At 41.2% G+C, this 15,760-nt stretch overlaps 1 protein-coding gene and 1 long non-coding RNA gene across 8 annotated transcripts in view; one reads left to right on the forward strand and one right to left on the reverse strand.

The window, feature by feature from the left end:
* Positions 1-15,760, forward strand: part of EGLN1 (egl-9 family hypoxia inducible factor 1) — a 38,035-nt gene that overhangs the window by 11,762 nt on the left and 10,513 nt on the right. The window contains exon 2 of one of the 6 annotated variants that reach the window (XM_087775842.1): positions 13,167-13,267. The exons of the other annotated variants lie outside the window; for them this stretch is intronic. Coding sequence (XP_087631968.1) covers positions 13,167-13,267 — 101 coding nt within the window. The remainder of the gene's footprint in view (positions 1-13,166; positions 13,268-15,760) is intronic. 6 annotated transcript variants of the gene reach the window in all.
* LOC148053283 (uncharacterized) lies at positions 1,654-15,440 on the reverse strand. 2 transcript variants are annotated; one of them, XR_015708452.1, is made up of 3 exons: positions 14,178-15,440; positions 5,386-5,549; positions 1,654-2,368 (listed from the first exon to the last, which is right to left on the reverse strand). It is a non-coding gene; the product is annotated as an uncharacterized LOC148053283 (long non-coding RNA). The 2 variants fall into 2 exon arrangements; XR_015708453.1 differs by lacking the exon at positions 14,178-15,440 and having other exon boundaries at positions 1,654-1,883; positions 2,226-2,368; positions 5,386-9,336.

Consider the following 15,760-nt stretch of genomic DNA (forward strand, 5'->3'; position numbering starts at 1 on the left):
CAGCCTTGCTGCTGTGAGAAAGGAAACTGTGGCCAGTTGATAAGAGCATCTTAAACTGACTCAGTTTCAGCTGGCATATTACATGATGCCCAGTGAAATAGATGTTGGCTAATTGTACCTCTGTTGGGTTTAACCTTATTTGTGTCTCCTCTAGCCCCTATATGACAGGGCATCAGCCAGTCAGTAGCACTCTTCACAATAGTGGATTTGCTTTTTTCAGGTCATACGGGAAGAGGCTGAGAGAGCTGGGGCTGTTTATGCTGGGGAGGAGAAGGTGCGGGGGTACCAGTGTGTACAGATACCTGATGGGGGGAGTGAAGAAGGAGACAGGCTTTTCTCAGCGGTGCCCAGTGGCAAGACAGTGGGCACACTGAAATGCAAAAAATTCCCTTTAAATGTAAGAAACACTTTTTGCACTGTGAGGGTGATCAAACGGAGAAGAACGTTGCCAGAGAGGTGGTGGAGTCTCCATCCTTGGAGGTATTCAAAACCTGACTGCTGGTCACCCAACCTGCTGTGGGTGACCCAGCTCTGAGCAGGGGGACCAGATGATCTCCAGAGATGCCTGCCAACCTCAGCCCTCCTGTGGAAAAAAAACACTGCAGTTTGGTGCGGAGGAGATACAAAACAAGCCAATTTTTGCAGTCTGCTAAAACAGGTTTTTTTTCCAGCAGTGGCACAGTCAGTAGTGAGTCCTGCTTATTGCATCTTTGAGTGAAGTGGCAGGAAGTCTGTCTTCCTACTAGTGGTCATTTGCTGCTTAAAGGAACATTGTGGTCGGATATGTAAGTAATGTAACAGTTTGAAATACTCCTGGGTTGAATCCCTTTTGGTCATCCAGGTGGCCACTTGTACTGCAGTCTGTGCTGCTGCCTCTTCACTGTTTCCTCCCATGTTGCCTGTTGTACAGTTCATATGTGCATATGCCCATTACGCAGTCCTGTCGTGGAATACCTTGCTGATTTAAAGCATGTATACACTTCACAAGACTGATTTAAGCAAAAATTTAAGAAATTAAAATCAACTATTTATTTATAGGGGGGCTCATGCTTTCTCTCCAAAATTATTTATGTATGATTTTGGGACCTCTTCTACAGTGAGAGGGCATAGTGCACCAGGGATAGCTATCCTTTCTTTGCTAGACAGCCAGAAAAGTGAAATACGCTGTTTCAAAGCCACAAACTACCAAAAAGTGCTTTACTTTAATGTTTACCATATTTTTACTTCATGTAGCAAATTTGTTACAAACATCTGGACAAAATTATTTTCAGTACATTTTAGTTTTATTTTACTTAAGAAAAATGCCACCCACTTAACATTAAAAACAGTATCAGAGAAGCGTGAGGGGGGAACCTTTGAAAGAGTAAGAGTCAGGCTCGTATATTTTGTCAGGCTGTTGTATGAATCAAAAACCTGCAGCTCTCAAGTTACAATCCTCACCCCTGATTTTAACTTGTAGCCATTCTTCTTCCATCTGTACTCCCCACGCGTGCTTGCTGCTCCTGCCTGCGCTCCCCTGGAGACCTTGGTCTGCAGTGCTGGGTTCCTTTGCTGGTGAGGGAGAGGAGAAGGGCGAAGGAGCAGGTGCCAAGAGAGGCGGCTGCAGAGGACGAGGCTCGCCTCAGTTGCTGCTGTCTGCCAGGTATTCAGCAGTTGCAGGCACCCTGCGGATGGGCTATCCTCCGCAAGGACTGCGTTCGAGAGATAAGAGCCGCATGCCTCTCGGGAGATGCCAGTTTGACCATCCGTGCCCTATATCTAGTCGCAAATTGAAGCCAGATGGAGTTGTGCTCATCTGGAGTGACCTTCTGTATGAGCTAGATGCTAGATCATCCCTGAATTGTAGGTTAAGGCTATGTGTTTTTGAAGAGGATCCAGTCTTGCTGTAAAAAAAAAAAAAAACCAACAACAAAAAAAACCCAAACAAGAAAACCAACTAAAAAATGTAGTGAAACAAAGTATAAACCAGCCGTTGTTATTGTTGATGATCCACTCTGCTCAAAACTTAGACTGTTTTTGCGCTCTGGCTAATCAGTTTCAGATTCTAGCAAGCTGCCCTCTCATGTTTGCTAGATGGGCGTTCTTCCTTATTGGATGTCTCCGTTTCACACAAGTATTTGTCATCTGTGTTCATACTGTTATGTATTTGTTGTAAATAATAAATAATTGGTGTGTATATGAAGCTTTGAAATGTATATAAACTGACGCTCTTATATATCACTCACCTTCTGGCAATTCAGGAGCTCTCTGAGGCAGAGGTTGCATCTGGACCACTGCTCGTAGTACGCACAGATGGATGGACATATTCACCATTAATTTATGTAATCTTGTTTTAAAAGCCAGTTGTACTTTTGGCCTCTGCAACATCCTGTAACAACAAGTTCCACAGTTTGATTAGATGGAAAAGGAACTTCCTTTTGTTTAAAACCTACTGCCTGGTGATTTCAATGTCTCCTAGACTCTGTATTGTGAAAACTCATTTCCCAGTAGTTTTACTTTTTATGGTTTTAGAAGTCTGGCATTTTCTTCCATATGTTTTTCAGGTGACAGTTTTTCCCTCCTAAACTGAAGAATTGTAGTCTTTTTAGTATGTCTTCAGATGGGTACTGTTCCACATTTCTGGTCATTCCTGCTGCCCTTCTGTGCAGCTTTTGCTTTTCTGGTTCTGCTAATCCCCCTTTAAGGCAACCAGAATTACAGTATTAGTGTACAAGTACATCATGAATTTGTATGCTGGCATAGTGATGTATTCTGTGTCGCCTTTCCCTGTCTAGTGATTTATGACACTTCAGTTGCCTCTGCTGCTGTGCTGAGGTGATGTTCTTAGGAGAACTGCCTGTATTTACTACAGGTTGTTGTTTTTTTTTCTAAAGTGATGCTATCCAATTTAGAAGACATCTCTGTGTAGAAGGAGGAGTTGTGTTCTTTTTCCTCCCGAGAGTATTCCTTTGCATTTACTCTTTACTGAATTTCACCTGCCATTTTATTGTCCGGGCACTTGGCATCATTTTACTCTTCTGTGCCTCTTTCTGCAGTCAGGGCAAGGATGGATTATGCAACATATATCCATATTATACATAAACATTGCCGCTCTGCTGTGCTCACCCCCTTTTCCCAGGTCAGGTATGAAAAGTACAGGTCCTGCGGGGATCCTGCTGGTAACTCTCATTTTTCACTGAAAGGAGGTTAGTTTGCTGTAGTGAAATTCCTATCGCAATTTACTGGTTTATTGCTATTTGCTTTGCCTGTTCCAGTACTTTGGAATGCCTCAGGAGTAAGAGCCACACTTAAAATGCTTTATACTTAAAAATGTCTAATTTTTGCATTAAAATTAATGCCTCGAGTACATTTTTATTAAATCTCCATTATAGCTTGGAGAAAATGACATGTAGCGACTCCCGAAGGCCTCCTAACACCTGGCACAGGCTCAAGAACAACACAGGAGTTCCTAGACTGGAGTCCTGACTTTGTCATTTTCCTCAGCGAAAATAGAAAACGGGAGTGGTCTCTCTCATGAGCCAAAGGCTACGCCAAAATTATATTGTAGGCTATATAGGTATTAACAAGATAAACATACATTATTTTTACCTATTTAGTCCTATAGCCTTATAAAGAGCCTTGCAAACATGGAAAATAGTATTCCTTTACAGGACAAGAAATGTAGATGAAGATACTACTACCTTTATTTTCAGTTTGTCTTCTGATATAGCAACATGGATGTTGGCGAAGTGTTGCTTCTGATGTTTACTTTTTACTGGGCCTTTTAGTCTTTCTAAACACACACCCTGCTACTGCGTAGGTACATCCATTGAAAGACAAAGCTAGCAAGAAATGACCCTTCCTCGCCATTGAGGCTTCAGCTTCAACAGTTCAGCTGGTAATAGCTCCATAGTAAAATCCCAGAGAAAAATTGCCTTAGAATGAGGGAAGATTCCAAAACATTCTTTTTTTTTTTTTTTTTTCTTTTTATTCCCCGCCCCCCCCGCCCCTAGTTTGGGTACAGCTTTCCAGAGGGAGTGAAGGAATTCTTCTGGGGCTTGGTGGAGAACAGAATTTGCCAGTGATAGGAAGATGGAGGCCCTTTGAGATTTCTCCCTTTGAAAAACCCCTTACACTTTTTTTCGTCAGCTGGCCTTCATTTGCAAGGAAGAGTTATCTTGGCTTTGGAACCCTTAATTGAGGTTGCCTTTACAGAGGAAGAAAATTCTTGTTTTCTGCAGTAACTTTCAGTAGTCTTGCTGACAGCTGCATAGCATTGCTTGTATTGATCCTGGGAATAAAATATATTACAGTCTTTTTCCTGGCACTTGAGGGTTGGTTTGTGTGCCAAGCTGGGGGACCAGTCGATACGCTTGAGGGCAGAGCTGCCATTCAGAGAGATACAGACAGGCTGGAGGCATGGGCCAACAGCAGCCTTATGGAGGTCAGCAAGGGCAAAGGCAAAGCCCTGCACCTGCAAGAGCCCCGTGCAGTGGTATGGGCTGGGGACCAACAAGTGCTGGGTGAGGGGGATCGTCATCTCCCTCAGTCCGCAGGCTCTGCTCCTGGTAGCGCCACCCGGGGTGCTCCTCTCCTTCCCAGCTGCCACAGCACACTGCTGGCTCCTCTTGAGCATCCTGGGCTGTGTTGTTTTCGGATTGCATCCTAAGCTCTGTTGTTTTCCTATTTGTGAATTTAGTTTTAAACAGTTTTTAAGTAACCAGATAATATTGTTATGTGTTACTGCCTATAGACTTGAAACCCATTTTGCTCATGGGAATAAGCAATACAAAACCAGTGCTTTCCCTGAAGAATTTATAATTAAATATAAGCTAAATCTTCATATATAATAATTTTGTGTGCACCAGCCCCCCAGCAAAAACTAGGTAATTATTTAAAACATGAAATAAGTCAATTCCATTTGGAACTAATGAAAGAATTTTGTTAGGAACATTGCAGTTACCTGTTGTTACAGCACCTGCAATTTGAATTGACTTTTTTTGTTCCTAGTTAGCTTTTTGCAAAGCCACTCCACGTGAATATTGTATCTGGGAGACAGGCTGTGTGAGCAGCCTTCTGCGTACAGTGGGTGGATATGAGCACGATAGTACTGTGCTGTGTGTGGAGCGGTGGCTTTTTTCCTTATTTTCAGTTGCAATTCTGTGTGCTGACAGTAACCTCTGATGCCCGAGATGTTTTGTAGTGCGGGTGATTAAGGGACCAGAGGACACAGAAGAGCAATTATAGCTGAGGCCTGATGGGGTATCTCAGTCGTTAGTGCTTGCAGCTTGATTTCATGGGGTTAGTAGCAGGGCAGTCGCAATTAAAACCTGTGCTGTGGAACTCGCTCGCTTTGTTATCACAGCGCATGTTTGGCAAGAACCTCTGCCGTCCACGGGTTCTTACCTGCTCCTCCTCTTCCTCCCTCTTCTTCCCTTCAGCCTTTCTCTGGCTTCAGAATCGGTTTTCTTCTTCTTTGGTTGCACATATCAGATCAGGTGAAGACTTCGAGAGGATACAGAGTGAGTTCTGGGATCTGTAGTATCTTCAGTGTAAAGATACAGGGCTATCTAGTACACATAACAGACGTTAGTAAATCAATTGACTGCCCAGGGTAGCTTCCTGAAATGCAGTCTCCTATTGAGAAACTACTATCCACTGTTAGTGTACTTAATAGATACATGTTTTAGAAGATCTGTTGTTTATTTTCAGTAATGATGTAGAAATTTCATTTTAAAATACAGTCTGTGGCTGAAAAATACACTTCTGCCAGCCCTGAAATCTGAAGTGGTTGCCTGCTGACTTGAAGGGGAAGTTGATTTCTTGTATAGAAATCTGGAATCTAGTATTCTGCAGAATTGATTGTTGTTCCACTTGTTCCTTAGTTCTCATGGTAGTCGGCATTATTTTCCCCCTTCCAGTAATGCAGACTTCTGTCAGCGCTGCTGTTCCTTCTGGTGTCTGCTTCTCTTTCGTCATCTGCCTTTCGATTCACTGTACATCACCTGTGCATCAGTAATTTCCACTGCTGTTGCTTAAGGTGATGATGAGTTCATGTCCTTGAGTTGTTTCAGGGTGTTTGCAGACTGAGGCAAACAGTTTTTCATCAATTATGTTCTTGCATATATTTTTTTATCTTGGTCAGAACTTAAAGCTGGGAACAGGCTTTGAAAAATAAACCTTAGGCTCTGCAGATCTTGCATGTAGGTTGCATAAATATATCCTGTGGAACAGTCCTTCCTCATGGTCTGACGTGACACCTCTGATCTAGGTTGCCATTGCTAATCCCTGCAATTTCTCCCCAGTGAGTACGGTAAGTTGTAAAGCCCTGGCTGTCCTTTGGCTTACCAGAAGAGTTCCTGCTGATTGGACTTTTAGGGACAGACAGAAAAACCTTTCTGCAGAAGCATGAGAAAATGAGGTGTGCATGTCCTGTCTTGAGATCCATCATTTCTGGGTGGGATGTGGAACAGCGTACTTCCCTTTTTTACTAAATGTGGTGCTGTTAAGAAGGTTTAAGAGTATGTAAGTACTGGCTGTATGCTAACTCAGCCGGTGTTAGGATTTCTAACTTTCTCTGTGAGCATTTGGGGAGAGAGGTCCTGGTTCTGTGCTCTTCTGAATGCCTTGAAAGAGGAAGAAGATCTTGGTGACAAGTTGTTTCAGAGAGGCTTTCTTCTTGTTCCCCTCAATGTCGGGTTTCATACATTTATAGCGTTTCTTCTTACATCATCACTTTTTGAGGAGTTTGGGATCTGCTGCCTTCTGATTTTTAGAGCAGAGTTTGAGGTTAGCGTCCTACTTCTAAGCATGATACTTGTCGAGTTACAGACAGTCATAGCAATGGTGATTGACAGGAGCCTTGACAGATAGCATCAACAGATATTCTAGTTGTTGTTGACAGAAAAGGGCCGATCTGTGGAATAGTCTACTTGCCTTTTAGGAAGGGTGAATAATTTGATGAATATATAAAATAAAATATTATTTTTGTTACTGAAATAGTGGCAAGGAGGAAAGTAGGTACATTTTTTGCCTGGATTCGTTTTTGTAGCAGTTTCCTAATGCCAAGTATAAATGGCCTTGGAACAAACCAGATGGGTTCCTTCTAATCAGTTGATAGTTGGTAATGCAGCACTTTTTATTTTTCCCAAGGCATGAGGGTGATGTGTGTTTCCATCACGCTGGTCTCTTGGGGCATAAGTGGTTGCCACCAATGGGGAGAGTTGGGAAAAGCCTGTTGGAGCAGCACCAGGGAGCTCTGCTCTCTGCAGGAGGTCCTAACCTAAAGGTGATCCTGTTGCTGCCAGGAGTGTAAATTTGCTGTAGAGTCACCTGAATTGGCATTTGGGGCGAGGCGAGGCGAGGGTGGGCAGTTTCCTCAGGTGTTTCTCACTGCCTGGAGTCAGTATTGGGTACATTCAGATCTTTCTCGTGCTCACATGGCCACATACTCGTAGAGCAAATACATCGCATTCCTGAGCCGCCTTCCCCCCGCAGTTGCACTGAGCCGGAGCAGCCTCCCCGCTGCAGCAGAATGCCTCCTTAACCCGAAGTAACGTGGCTGGCTCTGCTGGGACATACACGGAAGGGGTGGGTTTTGGAGATGCTTTTCTGACTCGCGTGCCGACGTCAGCAGTCCTGCTCCTGGCGTTTATGGTCAGCCCTTAACTCTGTGGGGCCTCAGCTGTTCCTCAAGGCTTTCCCTGAGCACTGATGGGAGCCCGACACAGCTGGAATGCCAGTAGATTTGTATAATGCCTGCTTACGTTTGAACTGGGTACACTGGGTGATCTGGTTAAAACCAAAAAAACCCCAAGTGTTGTTTATACCAGCTGGGAGAGAGGCTCTATTACAGTGTGATGGTGGGATTGTAAAGACAGGCTTGGATGGAGACAGTTTATGTGTGAAAGCCCACAAAAATCAACATGGGCAGAGTCAGCATTTCTTGGATTTAAATTGTAGGTGACTTGAAAGCATATTACAGGCTGTTCGTTGCTATTTGGCTTTAAACCTTAGTCAGACTTTTGTGTAGTGTTAATATAAATTAAAGCAGTGCTTTGTCTATTAGCATTTCAGTGCACAGTTATTTGGTTTTTTAATTTATAAATAATTTCAAAGAATTGTCTGGACTCTTAATAGTGGGAGTGAATAGCTGTAGTGTATGGTGTCAAGTTTGGAATGCTGTGGGCATGCTGAATCATGTATGTCCCCTTGCAAATATCATTAAAAACTATTTTAAAAATTAATTTCCTCAACACACTGTTTATGGCAGTAAATCCTTCTGTGGTTAAAATCTAGAGGTGGTAGCCGAGACCTTGACTTGGACACTTCAGTAAATATTTGTGTAGATGCAGCAAACTTAAGATACTTAGAATACACAAGTACCTTCAAGTATCTAGCTAACCATAGTACTAAACATGTAGTCCTCTTACCACCCAGTTGTACAACATTCAAGTTTATATAAAGAGATCTTTCCTGCAAGCTAAGCTTCAGTTATATGGTTATTTTGCTCCTTAAAGCAGAAACAAAATTACAGTTTTAAGTAAGAAATGAAGTAACTAAAATCAGTCCTTTTTTATATATACATCTCCTAGTATTTAGCAAAACTATCACGTACAGTTTCTTATCTTCTATAGGGAAGAAGTTCTAGGCTTCTGGGTATGTATAGTTATGGGGGGAGAATGGTAGTGATGATGAGTGATATTCTTTAAATGGCAAATCTCTCAGCCATTCACTTTCACAGAAAGTACAGTGAGGTTTTGTTTAAAAATAAAAACAAAAACCAACCACCCCTTGCCCACCCTTAATCCTTAGGGTTTTTTCCTCCCCAGCCTCTCCTGGTATTGAGAAGTATAAAACGTCTCCAGCTTTGAAGTTCGGGCTAGTGTGCATGCTTTATTTTTAAGGTAATCTTAAGTTCGGTTCATCCAGTAGATCTCACACAACTGAACAACTTCACTGATCGGATGTAATAGTCTTAAAATAGGTAATCATGCTTTTTCATGTGTCATTCATCAGTGTGCCTGCTGATGTCATGCGGTTGGCTCCAGAGATCTGCTGTGCACAAACTACTGTCAGAATATATTTTAAGTGATGTAGCCAAATGAGACCTAACTTTTTACTATTTTAGTGCACTGTTGTAATTTGTTTGTGTTGTGTTATTTTTAGTTCTTAAAGACGTTGCTTCTCTGCTCTTTCTGAATGGTTAGTGGTGAAACTAGTAAGTTGACTAGTCTCAGGCAAGAGCAGAATGTTCTGCCCCATCTTGGGGGGAAAAACGTTTCAAAGTACTTATTTTCTAAATGGCATTGTTCATTTCAAAGCATTTATGATGTTAAATTAAAAACAGACTCTTAAAATCTGTGTTGATTGACTGACTTCTCTCTCAGATTTTTGTACTGCGCCAAAACACTGAGTCACCAGTCTGCTTCTCTTGGAGGGACCGGGGAGTTATCCATGCAGGCCAGCCAATTCTGCAAACACATTTTACATTATTCAACAGTTGTTTGAATCTGAAGTGTATTGGTCAACTTATTTAATCATAACGTAGAGAGATTTAGGCTGACACATCAAAGTATGCTTTAAACCCTTCTCAGCTGTGAATTCAAGTGTTGTGTTTGCTCCTAGGCTTTTGAGAGAGAACTTTCTGCCCCTGGTGACAGTGCTTTTCATCTACCTTCTTTGGGAAGCCTCTATTAGGTATATCTGGGGGATTTTTTTGTTTGTTTTTTTCTAGGTTGTTGACTTTTTTAAAGTTTGTAGTAGACTTTGATATCAAAACGATCAGAATGTGTCATGTTGAACCTTAGGGGAGCTATTAGTGTTTTGAAGCACTAACATAGCTTGGATGTGCTCACGTTAAATTTTTTTTTTTTTTTCTTTTTTTCCTTAAGGGAATGCAGGTGCTTTAGGCTTGAAGACATTGTTTATATTCAGAGATGCACTAGATAAACTTTACTTTTTTTTCTTTTAATACCCTGTTTAAGCCAGTGCACAACTCTGTATACTTTTTTAGATTTGAACACAGTTTTATTTTCCTAATTTATTTCCCTAATAAGCAGTTAGATTAAGTTAATGGAAGCTAGGCCTTGAAAAGATTGAAGGACTGCAAGGGTATTTGCACCAGTTTTGCTGATCCAGTTTTAAACCAGCACCTTTTGGTTAAACTGGCACAATTTTGAGAATAGGAATGTCCTACCTAACTTTGCTAGCAGCCTGGAAAATGCCAGTGTGTTAACTATTAAGGAAGATACAATCTTTATTTTTTTCCCCCGGAAGCTTGTAAGCTGACTCAGTGATCTCTTCTCTTTGCCTTTGGAGATTTGAGACTTGCAGCTTTACAAGCTCAGGTACAGGAGAGCAGAGAGAACCTCATTAATGTGTAAATGTTGTTATCTCAGTTTAGTAGTGGTGGGGGCTGCAGGACTTCAGCTGGGAGTTAGGAAGTGTATTTTAGGCCTTCCTGTTATGTCTGTCTATAACACTGGTTTCAGTCGCACATCGGTTCACCTTTTGAGATGCATTTCTCCAATTGCCCTGCTTTCCTCAGGGCTCAGTCAAAGCCTCTGTGCCTTCTGTCCCCATGGCGAGAATCTCCACCATCTCCCCCAGGTAAATGGCTCTTGCTTGATAGTTTTGTGGGAGCTTCTCTATCCTATGTAAGTTTTTTATTTATTAGATGTATTCATCAAAGCGTGAGCACATCCCACGTTCGCAGTCAATTCCTGAATATTGGACTTAAGCAACTGCAGTTCTGGGTTTGTCCTGTGCCGTTTTGAAGAACTGATGAATTATCGAAACTTGTATGCACATTTCTTCAGCAATTCAAGAGCTCGTGAACATCCCTTAAGAGCCTATATGTGCATGCATGAATGAAAGGAGTGATATTTGGAAATCAACTTTGTATGATCGTGCTGTTGAGCACAATTAGAATTGAACAGTAAAGGGGGAGTACCAGACCTTGTGTAGCTACAGCGAAAAATACCTGAGCTTGTTTGCTGAGTGGCAGCCTGGTTACCTTCAAGGTGTTTGGATCCAAACTCCATGTGGATCTTCTGGCCCTGGAGTGCTGGGCTGAAGGCGGCCACTGAACCAGCATGAAAGTTTCTGCCTTCTGTTTGTGTCAGTTTATTAGGATGTGTGAAGTGAATGTTGTAAGCAGGTAAACGTCGCATAAAACTGAAGACAAGAGTAAAGCAGTGACTTAATTTGAAGAGAAGTTGAAGAGCCTGCTGCTGAACTGCTAGGTTGGCAAAGCTTTCTCTGAAGTTCAGTCTGAGAAATCAACATCTGTTGGCAAGTTAGAAATAAACAACATAGTAAAAGGATTAATCTGTTGTGCCAAACTTTTGGTGGTGTGTTACATTGCTTGATTTTGTATGCTTATAAAATGCAGTTCTATGAAAGTAAGTAGAACTCTTGTATTGGCCACTGCATTGAAAGGCCCGGGAAGGAGTGAGGTAGGTCAGGTTACCATTAGATTCTCAACTCTCTAGAAGCTCATGGAAGATACAATCCATGTACGTAGCTGTGCGTCGCTTCTATTTATAGTGTAAGCAGCTATGTCAACTCTCAGTTTTTCCTCTCTCCCTTCCTATCTGAGTTCATTTTTCATCTCTGTTCTCAGTTCAGTTTGCCTTCCCTTTAGCTTTGCCAAGCCTACTTGCCTGTTAAAACTCCTGCTGCTACTTTCAGCAGCCACAGGAGAGGGGTGAACCGTGCTTGTCGCCCCTGCCTTCAGTCGTTTTTTTCCTAGAAGAGCAGCTTGCTCTGCGCTTGCCAGAAGATGACCCAAATAGCTGGTATTTGAAGTAGTTGGGGATTTTGGGGTTGTTTGGGTTTTGGTTTGTTGGGTTTTTTTGTTTGTTTGTTTGTTTTTTAATCTGCAGCTAGGTGTTTTATCATATCTGCAGAGAAAAATGCAATAGAAAGTAATAGCTCATACACCTTTGCTAATAGACAAATTGAATGGCTGTAGTGGTAACTTAGTATTAGGAAAGAGGGCTTAAAGATAAATGATTCAAAGCTGCTGCAATGTGTCAATCTCTTCTTTATGTTAGCTTCTAACTCAAATTTACTGATTCCCATTCTCTCTTGGGAACATGTGAACTACTGAGTTGTTTAATTTTTAAGCCCAGAAGTAGTAGTTTGCTTTCCTCTTGCAGGTTCTCCAGTTGCAAGGTATGGATTTTTAATGAGGGAGTCTTTGCAGGGACTGATATTTTTCTCCAGCTCTTCCAGTTTCACAGTGTTGACTTGTGTGAAAACTTAGTTCTCTAGCCTTGGTTACTAGATCATGGAGGATATCAGCATAAAGTTTTACTCAGATGAAAGTTAGTAGGGAAATACATGGATTAGCTGTGTCCTAAAGAGTTTATTTTACCCCTTTCAACTTCCTCTGTTTTGCATAAGGCTGACAGGAGTTTCTCCCCGTTGATATTTTTCTTTCTGTTGCAAGTTTCTGTCTCTGCTTGTGAAGAATTTGCAGGAGAAGTTATGAATCCAAGCCAAGTTTTACCACGTTAGCATGTTTGTCAGTAATCTTGACACTGCTCACACCAGGTAGTACCAGTGCAGTCTTTTTTCCCTTCAGTTTGATTGTTATTTTGTACACCTTGTGAGAAACCTTAGGCTGACATGTGCTTAAACTGAAACGTATTTCCTCAGGACTGTTGTTTGTCAGGGATGAACAAATTATTGAAGTACATCACAGACGAACCAAACAGGGACAGGTCAGATTTTTTTTTTTTTCCTTTTCTTTGGTTCTTCATTCCAGCAGTGTGTGTGGGGTTTTTTTTTTTTTCTTTCTTTCTTTGAATAATCTGTCAGATGACCCATGCTAAGGATTTCCAGTGAAGTCTTTGTGAGAGCATCTGATAAATTTTGGTAGGAAGTCATCGGTCTTGCGTTTAGACATCTTGTTTTGCTCACTGAGATTTGCAGTTCCTTCAGCAAACAGCAAAAGTGACATCTCCTTGACTGATGCAGCTTTCTTTAATCAGAGCTAAACAATAAAGTTATTTTACATTAATAAATTAATATGACAGAACACATGTCCTCTCTCCATTTTATGTTTGTGGTTTGGGGTTTTTTTCTCTCTTAAGGAATTTTACGTTGTCACATAGCTGGTATTTTCCCCTCTTGCCTAAGAGTTTGCTATTATTGCTTCCTTTTTTTTTTTTTTTAAGGAACAACACCTAAACTTGCGGGTATCCAGCTGTGAGAGGAATGGAAAAGATAGAGGAAAAAGCTTCAGTCTGTTTACCTGCAAGTCTTCCTTTAGATATGGGTGAGGCTGTCATTCTCCTCTGTGAAGGGAGGTGGAGGCTACTCCCAAATAAAACGCTGCTGTGGTGTGCTCCCAGGGTTGGGTGTCTTAGCTGATGCCTCTTTACATAGCGAACAAAACCCTATGGACTATGGATTATTCCCTCTGATGTTTCCTTCGTGCATTTAATTGTTAATTAGAGTAATGGCTGACGCTCTAAGGATGCCGATGCTTAGCAAAAAAATCTGTGGTTTCAGTTAGTTCTTCTGTTAACAACTTAATGTTGCTCGTTTGGGCTGATGGCCTAAAGTTAATTTTCCAGAGTTAAACGTTTGCAAGTAGAACATCTGTATGTGAATGAGCGATCAGCAGCTTCTTAAGTGTGCGAGTCCTTCGGTTTGATAGACCCAAGCTGGGCGGATTGCAGAGTGGTGAGGGCGCTTTCATGCCTTCTCGATTACTCGCGAATTCCAGAGGGTATCTTAGGACAGAGCTCCTGTGCTCGCCATGAGTGCTTGGACTAAGAGAGAAGGCTGCTGAGTTAGAGGAGGTTCATCTTAAAAGTGTTTGCAAAGGGAATCCAGTGGGTGAGCAAATCCAGTGGGTGAGTTCAATATATTCCTTGCAGAAATTAAGATTACTGAATGCTTAAACATTGTCATGCCCAAGAAGCACGGAAGGGGAGATCGCCTTGTCTATTAAAATGCAAGTAATGCCTTAAGTTGACTTCATTGATGACTTTTATGGGAGAACTGATGAGACAGGTAGCTCTTCGTTTTGGAGAGCTAACAACTTCTAACAGTGTTTTTTTAAAAAAAAAAAAAAGCCACAAACCCCACATTTTCTCTCTGCTTGGCATACATGTATTTGCTTGCTTATTTATACTGTAAAATGTTAACAACCAACAGAAGTACGTGACTTCATTATTTACCTGGGTTACTTTTTTGTCCTTTCCATGTGGGTAGTCTTGCAGTGCATGACAGTTTGACACGAACTCACTCCATGTTGTTTCGCAAAGCAGTATATTTCCTATGCCCTGTAAGTTGTTGAGCTTTGTGACTTTCCTTATCGTAGTTCAACTGGGGAGAGGGAATTGTGACACTAACTGGCAAAAACACGGTATATTATGCTACACTGGCCGATTCGCGAATTTGTTTGCTTTCCAATTTGCCGCTAAAGGCTGAGTCATTCTTACTGTTATAACAAATACATATTAGATAAGTTATCGCAGCAAAACTGTTTCTCGTCTCTTGCAGTTGATGATAGCAGAAGTTTCAGCCTCTAAAGTCAAAAACAAGGGCTTTTTTTAAACATTGGCAGTATTTTAGACTCAAATGGCTGTATGAAACGCTTCTGACACTGAATATGGCTGCTCTTTATGTGAAGTTGATGACAACTGGTGTTTCTCCAGACTTTCCAAAAAGTGCTGCTGGTCATCTTTTTTTCTTTCCCCAGCAACGTTGATGATAAAGATTCCTTTCTTGATTCCCCTTCAGCAAAGAGAACAAGTACCCATTTCAGTATCTTATAAAGGAAACTATAGCAATTGGATGCAAATTTATGCTTCTCTAACTGCACAATTATCTTTTTGAGGAACAGATGGCAACCAAGTGTGCCTTTGAAAAAAACCCTGTATTGGCCAGAGAGACCTGGGAACTGTCCTAAACTTTTAACACTATCTTTTTTAGCTCAGTGACAGATATTCAGGTTATTTACGTGTGTGAAGACGTTTTCATATCTGAGTCTAACTCCTCGTGATTTCAGTAATAATTGACATTGCTCTAGCTACTCGATGTCAATGTTTTCTTCATTCTGAATGAGTTTTAGTAGCTGTTTCATGCAGATATTGAGCAACAATTAATGTCAGGGTTTAATTTACATGATACTTATCGGCAAAACCCCTTAAATTAAAACTTCCTTGTTAGTAGGATTGGACCTGCATCTGCTTTCAGCACTGTTCTTGCTCCATGAGAGCTTGATAGAGTTTATGTGGCACGTGGGACTTTTTTTCAAGAGGGTTGGCTTTCAGTGGAAACATTATCTTCCTCTTCCAGCCCAGCTTCGCTTTTGTTTCGTTCCTTTTTTCACCATAAGAGAGGAAATTACAGAACCCTTATTACATTATTTGGTATCTTTAACTCACTGTTTTGATTTTTGTGGGTTTATCTTCCTGCAGCAAAACTGATTTGGCAAATATTCGGTCATGTTACTTTATACATGTAATATGTTTACATAATGTGAGATCTGTAATGATGACTACACTATGATTACAGTAAAGGGATTGAGAAGCTGAAGTGCTTAATCTCAAAATTACAAGTGTATTTGAATTTTGTAGTTTTGCGTACTTTTCACGCAGTGTAGTTACTTTCATCTCATGTGAATGAAGTTGGCTTAATTATTAGGTTTTTTTATAACCGTGGTGCTACTATTTGGCAAATACTATGTTCTCATTTCTGCCTAGAAGGAGTTACCAAAAAATTGCTTCTTCCCTTATTAGAATATATATGGAAACAA

Source organism: Nipponia nippon, unplaced genomic scaffold, assembly GCF_047370975.1.
Source record: "Nipponia nippon isolate SJK-2023a ecotype South Korea unplaced genomic scaffold, ASM4737097v1 scaffold_4, whole genome shotgun sequence".
Classification (NCBI taxonomy): domain Eukaryota; kingdom Metazoa; phylum Chordata; class Aves; order Pelecaniformes; family Threskiornithidae; genus Nipponia; species Nipponia nippon.